This window comes from Phodopus roborovskii, unplaced genomic scaffold (assembly GCF_943737965.1).
Source record: "Phodopus roborovskii unplaced genomic scaffold, PHOROB, whole genome shotgun sequence".
In the NCBI taxonomy this organism is placed as follows: Eukaryota; Metazoa; Chordata; class Mammalia; order Rodentia; family Cricetidae; genus Phodopus; species Phodopus roborovskii.
In genome coordinates this window covers 446,126-458,529 of record NW_026126447.1, presented here as the reverse complement: position 1 = coordinate 458,529, position 12,404 = coordinate 446,126, and the positions used below count along the sequence as shown (strand labels likewise).

The 12,404-nt window shown below is 42.8% G+C and overlaps 1 protein-coding gene across 1 annotated transcript in view; it reads left to right on the top strand.

The window, feature by feature from the left end:
- Positions 1–9,352, top strand: part of Tnc (tenascin C) — an 87,006-nt gene extending 77,654 nt beyond the window's left edge. The window contains exons 22-27 of the mRNA XM_051188023.1: positions 947–1,079; positions 1,584–1,735; positions 2,736–2,832; positions 3,654–3,815; positions 6,100–6,263; positions 8,616–9,352. Of these exons, the coding sequence (XP_051043980.1) occupies positions 947–1,079; positions 1,584–1,735; positions 2,736–2,832; positions 3,654–3,815; positions 6,100–6,263; positions 8,616–8,726 (819 nt within the window). The 3' untranslated portion in view covers positions 8,727–9,352. The remainder of the gene's footprint in view (positions 1–946; positions 1,080–1,583; positions 1,736–2,735; positions 2,833–3,653; positions 3,816–6,099; positions 6,264–8,615) is intronic.
- Positions 9,353–12,404: the final 3,052 nt, after the last annotated feature.

The window sequence follows — 12,404 nt, the reverse complement described above, 5'->3', positions numbered from 1 at the left end:
TCCTAGGAAGTGAGAGAAGCTTCCAGGGGCTTCCACATTGACATATTACTGATTAAATGCAATGAGCTACAGGGATGGGTTGTAGAGAGCAGAGTTGTGTTTGGGTTGCCAGGATGGACGTTGGAATCCAGTCTCAGCCACCAAGCTCATCTGCTAATAAGAACTGGGACCTAGTGAAGAGCAGACAAAGTGAATCTCCTATAACTGTGCTCAGTCACCAATCTAGACACCAACCCAGGAACCCTCCACAAGTGTAGAGTGGGTCACACATCTGTTCTTCCTGGGTCAGCTCAGTCTTACATCCTGCCCCACCTACTGGGCTATCACCATCATCTTCTGTCTCAAGAGCTCCTTAGTGTGAATCCTAACTTCCTATATATACACCTGCCTCTCCACTCTGTGATAATTTTGTTAGTCTGGGCTAAGGCCCAGGTATCAGGCTATTTTGATGCTGTGATAAAGAGTGAGCCCTCCTTAGGAACTGCTGACCTAAATGGTCTTAATGACTCTTGCCCCTTGTGCAACTCACCTTACCATCAGCTTAAGCTTCTTAAACCTCACAGCTTAAGCCTATTCAAAACCCTTTCAGACCTCACCCATTCCTTGTAAGGATAAGCTCCAAAGTGCATAGCATCCCATTAAAGGTGTTTTGTAATTCCTCTTTGCCCATTTCCATTACCCTCCCCCATCTGAAACTAAGTGTAGCTGAAGCAAAGCATAGCTTCTATATTAACTTTCTCTACCTTCCTGGTCCCAGAAACTTTACTCATGCAGCACCCTCCTACCTCTGTAATTCCAGACATACACATGGAATCTGGCATGCATTAGGTACCAAGTGAAGTTTCGCTGAGTGAATATATGATTGCATGGGTCAGTGAAAGTGAAAGAAGGCATCTCTACCATGAGACTATCTGGTATGAAACTGAATTTTTTCTCCTGCCCATAGGAAGTCATTGTGGGACCGGATACCACCTCCTACAGCCTGGCAAACCTGACTCCATCCACCCACTACACAGTGAGGATCCAAGCATTGAGAGGATCCCTAAGGAGCAAGCTGATCCAAACCATCTTTACCACAAGTAAGGGGTCCATGGAGGAACATGGTCCTAAGGTCTGACCCTGTACAGACATATATATCAATTCCCTACTAGTGCTTAGAAGCCCAGGGAATGAGGATGTATGGAAGAGTTTGCAGATACCCTGGTGAAGGGCAAGGAGGGCTAATTGGAGCTCATCTAGATCCAGTCCTTATCTCCATCACTTACTGGATATAGCTCAGTCATCCACACTCCAGGAGCCTTAGAGTTTTCATCTTTACAATGGGATCAAAAACCATTCTTTCTTCACAAGTATGTTATGTGAGATGAGGTATTATATTTGAATTCCTAGTTCAGTGTATGGCTTTTATGCTGTTGAGTTTAATATGAACTCCCTCTCCTTCAGCATCGAGGAGCACAAACTTAGAGAAGCAGGAGCTATTTGCCTTTAGTAACCTAGCCACTGCACAGCAGAGCTGCAGAATGTTCTGGAAGCACCCACTCCTCCCTCTGCTCCAAGAGTCACTCTTTCTCTTCATCCTGCAGTTGGACTCCTGTACCCATTCCCCAGGGACTGCTCTCAAGCAATGTTGAATGGCGACACTACCTCTGGTCTCTACACAATCTATATAAATGGTGACAAGACTCAAGCACTAGAAGTCTACTGTGATATGATCTCTGATGGAGGTGGATGGATCGTAAGTACCACAGTAGATTTTCAGAGCTCCTAAACAGGGCTTGCATGAGGGGAGATGGAAAATATCCTCCTCACTGTGCACTCTAACACACATGTGCATAAGATACTAGAAGATAGTCCCTGTCACATGGAAGCCCTTCATAATTGTCTAATTGTCTATGTAAATAGAAAGCAAGGGCTGGAGATGTAATTCAGTTAGTAGAATGCTTGCCTGGAATGTACAATGTTCAGAATTCAATCCCTAGAACCACATAAAATCAAGTGTGGTTGGTAAATGTCTACTTGCAGTCAGGATATAAAGGCAGAAGGATCAGGAGTTTAAGGTCTTCCTGAAATATTAGTTTGAAGCCATTCTGGACTATTTGAGACCCTGACAAAATGAATGAAACACAGAAAGAGAGAGAGAGAGAGAGAGCAAGAGAGAGAGAGAGAGATGAAAGAACGAAGAGCTCAGGAACTTGGGGTTGAAGAAAGTAGCATAGGAAATAATTGTTTTATAATTTATCTTTTCTGTCCCTTCTTAAGCAACTCTGATATGAATGACAGTAGCAATCAAAACTACTAGTTTTATTAATCAGCCCTGGCTGATTAATTACTCTCTACCAGGCATGTGTTAAGAATTTCAAGATTCATTTCAATCCCATGACCATATTGGCTGTATAGGACATACTATTTTATTAATAAATGTTGTCTGTAGGTCATTTATTCCCCTCTAACCTATCTTCCACTGTCAGCATCAGTGTGATGCATCGTGAAGACTGATGAGAGGCAATGATGCATCATTGTCACCAGCTGAGTAGTATATTCAGTCCCTAGTTTTCAAAACACCTAAACTTGGGGCAGGTAGGGAATGGCATGATGTGTTCAAAGTCACATGGCAAATAAACAGTGAACAGAGCTGGGGATGGGTGCTCTTCCAATAGTCTTATGTTTCTCCTTCCAGAAAGACATCTTCTCCTCCCTTCCATCATTTATGTGTACCCACATACATTATGTTGCAGGTTTTCTTGAGACGCAAAAATGGACATGAGGACTTCTATCGAAACTGGAAGGCCTATGCTGCTGGGTTTGGGGACCGCAGAGAAGAATTCTGGCTTGGTAATGCAGCCCTGAAAGTTTTTGCTATTATGCCCATTTCTGTCTCCATGGTCCCTTGTAGTGATAAATGGGAAAAGGAAAGAACTAGAATGGAAAAAGTTTTGTGGGAAATAGTATGTTGGAATAATTAAATGTTCCAGGTCATAGAAACAAAAGTGTTAGCAAGCCAGGTCTTGTGAATTAACCTAGCATTAAGTCAGACACTAAACTAATTATAGAACCAACCTCACTGCTGCCATGGACTACTTCCCTCTTGAACTCCAGACTCAGAGATGGGTCTCATGGTCATAATCTCTCACCAAGAACATCCCTGCTAAGAGCAGAATTCTTAGCTGGCTTATGAGGAAACAGGTCTTCAAGGAGGTTGCATGGTTTATATATAGTAATATAGCTAATGTCAGAAATACACTGTAATTCAAAATTTCCAAGTCTGTATCATAGTGCCATCATCCATCATGGACACTTTCCAACAAGCTACATGCACAGAACATTGTTCTCTGCACCATACTCTGACTGAGCCTGAGACTTCCCATACCAGTGTTATCCATTGCTTCATATCAGTTAGCAATTATAAAATGTGTTAAGTCATGTCCCTGGGCTTATCGCCTTTGATTTTCACAGTACAATAAGAAGCTGATAAGCAAAGATGTTGAACTGTTTTCTTCTGAGGTTCAGGAACATGACATTTGTTTTGCCTGGCATACTACCAGCAAACAGAAAGGTTTCAAGCCCAAGTCTGTGTGACATATCTCATTATTAAGTGTTCCTCTGCTGCCTTGGTCATCTGTGTTTCCTTACCAGCTCTTGCCTGTCATCCACAGGACTGGATAACCTAAACAAAATCACAGCCCAAGGGCAGTATGAGCTCCGGGTGGACCTACAAGACCATGGAGAGTCAGCATTTGCTGTGTATGACAGGTTCAGTGTGGGAGATGCCAAGAGTCGCTACAAGCTGAAGGTAGAAGGATACAGTGGAACAGCAGGTATGGGGCAGCTCCGCTGCGAGGCTCTGAAATCATGGGAGATGTCCTGTGGATTCCTTCATTCACCATTCCTTCATGTCTTCCCTTCATAACTCATCCTCTGGGCCAACATCTGTAACATCTGGTCTCTAAGATGTAGAGTAGATCAGGAATCATGTTAACTATGATTGAGTTATAAGGACTCATTTATTTTAAAAATGTGTTTCTTGTTTCTCTATAGTTAATAGTTGTAGAGTGATGGAAAAATGGACTTTCAAAGGCATCCATCTTCACCAGAGCTTCCTCAGGGCTTCTCTATGTTAGCCATGTGATGTCTCTGAGGATCTACTAATGTGCAAATTCTGACATAACCAGAAGTCAGGGGGCATGGTGGAGACAGTGTTTTCTTGTAAGTTCCCTGGTGATGCCCATAGTACTGACATGGCTAGACTCTTGACTGTCAAGAGACATTTTGTTCTTCATCAAAATCATAATGCTAGTTTTTAAAATTTCTTTGACTTGAGGTAGCATTTGCACAGCTTTCTGGTTCCACATTAGAGAAGCAACAAATAAGGAAGCCATTTTTAGCAAAGCTATGAGGTGACATCCTCCTTTGCAGGCACTTTTCAACTCAGTTACCCCCTACATTATACCCTCACTAACATCTTTGAGGAAAATTATGTAAAAGTGAGGAGAATAACTTGGAAAAAACTCAGGGATTTGCCCAAGATGCAATAGCTCATAGAAGGGGTGTGTGTGTGTGTGTGTGTGTGTGTGTGTGTGTGTGTGTGTGTATAGAACAGTGGTAAGAAGGAGGGGCCAGGTCAAGGATGCAGACCACCTCATGTAAGCCACAGCCTCTTTGGGTGGTCTTATTTTATGATTATGAAAGCAGGATACAGATTTGCTACCCCTCTGAGAGCCTTCCAAAAGTGAAAACTCTTCATCTTTGACTAATGGGTTCCAAAGCCAGGCTGCAGTGGAAAAGGGACACAAAGCCCCTTTGAGAAGCAATTTGGTAGGAAGGAAGACAAATAGCCACGTGTGGAAATTATTTTCGTGCTTACATGGTTCAAAAAAAGAATCTGACTCTTTATCACTTGACAATAAATACTTCTTTGGTTGAGATTGCTTCAGGAAGGAAAGATCTTGTTACATGTTAAGAAAATCTACCAACCCACAATAGTGTGGCCTGTGTCCACTCTTTATACCTCTGATGAAGAAGAACACTGCCTTTCCCTTCACTCAAAGTATTGTCTTCATGTTGTTGGTTCCTACATGCTTTGGTGGTAGTGACTCACAAGAATGTTCATCAATATCTATCTAATCTCTGTATGTTTTGTGTAGCATCACATCATTACTTTTAAAGACTCCTGAGGTCCTTTGACAGCTTGTGCCAAGATCTCAGCATCAAGTACCTGGATGTCTTAGAATGTCTGCACATGGTTCTGTGGCTTAGGAGTAAAGAGGACCCAGACAATACTCCCAAGTAGCACTATATGTAAATGAGGTTCTTGTGTAAGAATCACATAAATCCAGCCTGGTAAACACTTTTATAAAATGATTATGTGATGCCCAGACTATCTGACAATATTTAGAGACTAACCATCTTATTATGACCATAGTCAGATATCTTTGTATGTGAGGGACAAGCCCACTGTTACTATTTTCATTTTGTTTGTTGGCACAGGGTCTGACTATGAAGCCCATGCTGCCTTAAACATGTTCACCTCTTGCCTTAGCCCACCCCACTCTCATCCTGGGATTATAGATGTTCACCACCATGCCTGACTCACACTTTATTATCCAAAGCAAATATATCACCTTATCCCCATTCATTTTTATGCAAAGAAAATATAAACAAATCATAAACAACAACCTTGGCTCCTTGCATGCCTGTCTCCCTGTCCAGAAAAAAATTAAATATCCAGTATTACAACAGCACTATGAAGCAGACAGAATCCATGGGATGTCTGTATTTTATAGAGGAGAAAACTGAGGCTTAGAAAGACACTTGGCTTGTATGAGGTCCACTTAGAAAGCCAACGAAATGGAACTTGAATGAAATCTTCTGGAACATCCTGCAGCCTTCTTTCTTACAGAGCTTTTTGTCAGAGATAAGTGATAAGATAACACTCATGTCCTAAGCTTCAGTCCTCATGCTGGGTCTGAGGTTCAGGGCCAGCATATCCTTGGACTTTTCAGTTGTCACCTTTGGTTCTGACCTTCACAACCTTAGGGACACTTCAGCTGTGATTTTTGAGGAGTCTTTATTCTTTTTTCTCTTTCTTTTACTCTCAATCAGGTGACTCCATGAACTATCACAATGGCAGATCCTTCTCCACCTATGACAAGGACACAGACTCAGCCATCACCAACTGTGCTCTGTCCTACAAAGGAGCCTTCTGGTATAAGAACTGCCATCGTGTCAACTTAATGGGCAGATATGGGGACAATAACCACAGTCAGGTGAGTAGTCTGAGATGGCCCACAGATGATAAGGCTGGGGAAGATGTGTGTGGGTGAGGGAAGGACACTACAATTAGAAATTGTGTTATCTTTCAACACAGTAAGAAATCTCACTGACATGGCAAATCAGCTAAGGTAAAAGACAGCACATATTACTTCTTGAAGAGCCCAAGGAAAGTAACCACTGTCTGAATAGGTCACAAGTTTAGAAATTTCGCCTTAGAAAAATTGCTATCAGCTGATGAAAGTGAATTCTATTCCAGGGAAACAGAGGTGATGTAGATCCTGGCAGAGCTTGGGTCCATAAGCATCTTTATAGTTCCAAGAAAGACCTGGGATGAAGGCATGAGTTTCAAATCCCATTTATTTTAGAAAGGAACCCACACCCAATGACTCTCCTGAACTTGGAAGCATCCCTAAACCTCTACATGCCTAAGCCCCCTGATTCTTCCCTGAACCTCATACAATTCTAGTACAACTCCCACCATCACAAACTTTTGAGCTCTTTAGAAGGAAGTGAAGCAAACAAACTCAGAAACCCACCTTACTGAGCCCTGTCTGTACCAGCAGGAGCCCACAAGTGAGGAATGGCAAGTGGGCCAGCTAATCTAACTCCTTCTGAAACATTCATCTCCTCCCCAGGGAAAAGGGAAAAGAACGATCTCCAGGTCACATCATGCTTAGACCTGACCAAGTCTGTTCATCAAGATACCAGTGGCTTCATAAAAATATGGTGGCCCTGGTTAAATGTTACAATCCCCAGCTTTTAGATTTAATGCTGTAAGGTGGGATGCAACCTTCTTAGTTTTTGTAGTTTTGTTACTCTTGCTTTGGTAGTGAAGCACTCTGGGGTATTCTCCATAGATAATTCTTGAATTGCAGCAGGTACTAAAGGCTGTTAGTTTGTATTAGTTTTATAAATGTATTCATGACTTAGGTAGTTGGATACTAGAAAATAATCCCCATGAGCTTAAATGTAGATCTTACCTTGACATAACATCAAACACTTTTCAAGCTCTCTCACCTTGTAAGTCTCCTGCACTTATGATCTTCACCTTATGAGAGAATCAGGGAGTGGCTTTTTGTGTCTGTTACAGAGGAAGCAAGAATAGAAGAATACTTCTTCACATCAATCCTTGGTTCTATCTATCTCATTGCCTATTCCCCTAATACCAGTGTGACACAGAATGCTATGTAAACAAAGTAAGAAACTTCAAGTCACAAAATGACACATCATTTATTCTCCTTCCATCCAATTTTCAAAGCAAAGATGACATCAGAGGCCACAAAGAACTCACAAGAGCTCAGACCTACCTGTGGCTCTGCTCAGACCACCATATCGCCTCTGTGAGGTCTCCTTCCCTTTTCAAGTCAGATTCCATGTTTATACAAGGATTCTTGGCTTCTAGCCAGCCTTGAACTGAGAGAAAAGAGAAGGACAGCAGGGGAAACAAGCTGTCAGGCTACAGAACCTTACAGTAACTGAGTGGTTGCAAGGACATTTATGCACAATATGAACCAGTCATCCTCAGATCACAACCCTCCCCCTTGGGCTCAGAGATGGATGAACTTCTACCACCAACAGCCAAAAATCAGAATAGAAAACAGACAAAAACTTCTCGTAATTTTTCTCATCTCACTAACCATTGCTTTGTCTATGGACATGTTTCTTGTAGCTCCACTGAGTTTGCAGGGGCTAAAGGTCAGCAGCAATGGGTGGGTGGTGCTTCCAGAAATACACCCTGATGCTGTGGTGACTTAACCTGGAATATTCCCTACATGGTCCTGAGAGAAGACTCAACCATCTCTAGACCCAGTAAAAGAGCCACAGGTGGAACCAGGAAGCCTGGGCACAAATATTGTCTTGTAAAAAAAATGTTTGGCAACATCTCCAAGATATATGTATTTCCTTGAGGTGAGGTCCATAAAGCTTATTCTACAAAGTCCCCAGCACTGTGACAGCACATCTACAAACTCATTCAACCTTCAAAGATCTTTCAAGATTGTCAGCGCTATTATATCTCAGGGAACACAAATTACATGTAGTAAAACTGAGGCCCACAGGCCTTGATCACCTGTTCAAGACCCTTTGTCTCTCACACAAGTGTGCATTCGTGTGTGAATGTCAACCCAGAATGACTCTAACAATGGGTAAAGAGTTCGTTAAGATTCAGTTTGCCCTTTTGAAAGTTTTCACAACTCAGACCAGCAAAGATAGAGTCAAGAGGCAACAGCCTGTGACATGCAAAGTAGTTGTAAGTTCAAACTTACAAGTTTGGATAACTAAATGGTGATGATCCACAGACAGGTTTCCAAATGGAAACTAACCCCTAGGGCTCTGATTTTTTGCAGGGTGTTAACTGGTTCCATTGGAAGGGCCACGAGTACTCAATCCAGTTTGCTGAGATGAAGCTGAGACCCAGCAACTTCCGAAATCTCGAAGGCAGGCGGAAGCGAGCATAAGTTCCAGGAAAAACTGGGTGACGGAGGGATGAGGCCCAGAGAAAGGAAAGGATTTTTACCAAAGCACCAACACAACCAGTCCAACAGTCAAGCTATCCCTGGACATTTGGTAGGTGTCCAGTCGGACCATGGATCACTGAGGCACTGGCAAAGGCCCCTCTGCAGTTACTTTCTTTGCACCAAAGACAACAGTCTGCAACCAGTTTCTGCTTCCTTGTTTGATTGAGCAAAGTCTTCCAGTGACAGCAACACAGTGATTTTTTTTTTTTTACTTGGTTCTGGGGATGGGAGAGGGGTAGGCTGGCTATACAGTGGATGTAGTCATTTTTAGAACCAGCCCTGTTTTACACAAAGCTGTATAGTTAATTGTCATTGTCTGGGGTAGCAAAGATAGAAACAAGTGTCATTGAACATTACCCCTTGCCCACGATTGTTTTGTACATTTCATACAACTGAAGCCAGAAAAGTTATACTGTTTAAATTTCAAGGACATTAATATTATTAATATAATAATGGTGATGGTAATGATGAAAATTGAGGACTTTTTAGGAGACATTTCCTTCCCAAATGCATATGGACAGTACCTGATTGTATTTTTTTTTAAATAAAAGCACAAGTACTTTCGAGTTTTGTCTGTTATTTTGTTTTTCTTTGTCAAGTCTGAATTTCACCAGTGCATCAGAACAAAGGGAGGAATGTTGGACAGGGAAGGAAGGACAGAAGGCTCAGCTGCCAGGAAAGAAGAGAAAGGAGACAATTGGCAGAGAGGGGGCGTATACAATTTCACAAGGTTGAAAGAATGTACACCCAAATCCAGCTTGATGCTTGGAGTTTGAATGATTTGTATTTTTTTTTTCATTGTGATTTGTGATTTAAAGACACTGTGGTGTCCGTTATCTGATGTATCCTACAAATTACATGAAAAAAAAAATTGTTAACACAGGCATACTTCCCAAACTCTACCATTCTCACATCCCCTAACTTCTCTGAGCCTCAACTTCCTATTCTGTAAGTGATATGTTCACTTCATAGTTTGTAGTATTCCCATGAAGAATACACTATGCAGCCAGGCAAGGACTCTAGCATGGTGCTTGACACATACTAAGGCAGAAAGTGTGGGTTATCTTTACTATGAGATTCTATGGAATGACTCATAGGCTTGGCTGTAGCTGCTTATCCAATTAATAAGTAGAACTCTGTTTAAACCCATGCCTTTGACCCCAGTGTGTCTGCTCCCTCCCTGCCCCCTGAGGAAAATCTCTCCTTGGTCCTTGGTGTGCCAGGATGACAGAGTTCCATTGCAAATTAAAAGAGAAAGTAACATTCAACTGTCTGGTGTTTAAGGCACTCTTGAATTCTTAAATCTAGAAAAGATGCCTAGATTATCTCCTTCTCCCCCTACACCAAAGGACCTAAGAGGAAGAGAGCTCCAAACTCAGCCCAGACACTAGTACCATGCACTCCCCACCCAGTGCTCCCCACCCAGCCCAACAAGCCTATGCCTGCTCAGCAATGCAGTGAGTCAGGATCACAGGCAACAACACTTCCCTTCAAACCAGTCACAGGGCAATTCCTAGTTCATTGTCTTAGAGACGCTCAGCAAATTGACTTATTTAATGGAAGTGTTTGGGCTGCTGGGTCTCGTTCAAATGGAATGTGCTGGTTCGGAAGCCAGGATGAACGGAATTCATGGCTCCAGCCAGATCCTCTGCTGCTGAGTTTATCTTGCTTTAATAAATGCTGTCATGTTATATACACAATTTGCTGTTCCAGATCATAAGACCCATCACCTGTGACCCAGCCATAGCAACGTTCTCCTGGCTGCACAAACCCAAATAAAAGGCTCCCTATAACAACCAGGCCTGAAGTAGGAGGCTTAACTCTCCCCTGACCACTGACTTGGAAGAGTCAAAGCTCAAATCTTGGTAGAACTATCTGCCAAGATGCCTTCTAGACCCCACACAAGGATCAAATACTCATTAGGGAAAGGGCCAAGTCAGACAAGCGTCCTTAGTTACAGCCTTGTGGAAAGTTTGGATGCCCTTAAAGACTGCCTAACAAAGGGTTCTGAGACCATACTGTTTAAAGCCCAACACCCCCTTCAATTTCTGACCCTGTGCCTTTTTCAGACAACTTCCTCCATCTGAAAACTTTTTCTTAAAACTAAACTCCACACTCAAGGTCATGTTTCACTGACATGAAGCAGACAAAGTCACCTCTGAAATTAACATCCAGGGTGTTCAGTTGGCCTTAAGATCTTCACCTTATCCACTCTCCTGTTTCTCCCTGTTACATGTCACACTGAAAACTCCAAGATTGTATCAAAGCCTCCAAGCTTCTGGTAGATATGATGAATGGGGTGGTAGGCAGCATTGTTAGGTTGAAGGGAAGTAGAGGGTAGGGACTTATCTTTCCACTCCATCTCTGTGTCATCACTGTAGACTGACATAGTGTATCCTAAGGTTCAGCAACAGCCAATTGACTGTCGGTACATCTCTCTTCCCCCTGAAGTTCAGACAGCTGGCCTCCCACATTTACCCCTTCTGACCTAACCGAGAATGCTGCTGCTGCATGGGCACAGACCTGGGGAGCTGTATTGGCCCTGTGGCTCTGCTCCACTGGAAGTACATTTGTAAGAGTCCCTTGCTCAGAATTCTCAGGGACCTTAACAGGTGACTCACTCTTGGGACTGCCTGGGTGCTTGGTGCCACTGCTAACCCCACGCTTCTCCTAAATATTCTTTTGTTGTCTCTCTTTTTTTTTTCTGTAGTGGCCATTGGTCATTTGATGGATTCTTAGCACCTAAATTCCTGTCTATATCTAGAAGACTTTCCAGTGGGTAAGGATGCAAGCATCTGCCATGAAGGTCATGGTGAAAACACTACTTTGTCCTCCTGATTGTCAATTAAATACTCACAGAGGACCTTTTATTATTGATTAAGAATATATTAATAAAACAAAAGGCACCTGGGATTGGCTTCCCCATAGTATTTAGCAACAAGATCACCTAAGTGATGTCTGTGACCATCATCCATGGCGGGGTATTCCACTGGAAGGGTCACAAATGCCTCTCCCAGATTGCTGAGTTGAAGCTGAGTCCCCCCAGCTTCTCTTTTGCATTGGAAGGCAGATAGCATCACCATTAGAGGTAGACAATGCCCTTTGTGCTTTGTGCGTTCTGGAGCAGTGCTTTGGATGACTTGATAGGGAAGACTCCCCTGATGCTATAAGTAGCCTTGACAAACATGATTTGGTTGGCAAAACATGGAAGTCTGGTAAGGCATAAGGCAGTGTGCCTTTGAGGACATCTTACTGATGAGTAGATAGTAAGGGTCCTAACTCATCAATAATTCAGTTCATTGATGAATTCAGACTTTGAGCAGATATTAAAAGACAGTGGGGCCCTGGGAGTGAGAAGTAGATGGGTATGCCTTTGAGGGATGCATCTTAGCCCTGGCACCTTCTTACCCCTCTCTTCTTCTGAGCTTCTACCATGGTATTCCACCTTCCCACAGCCCCAGAAACACTGGGTCCAGCAGAATGTGGATGGTGCTTGAATATAAAATGGGCTCATAAGCTTGAACACTTATCCCCCAATTGGTGGTACTGTTAAAGAAGGTTTGGGAACCCTAGTAAATGAAATCTCAGTGGAGGATGCAGTTCACGGGGGGGGGGGGG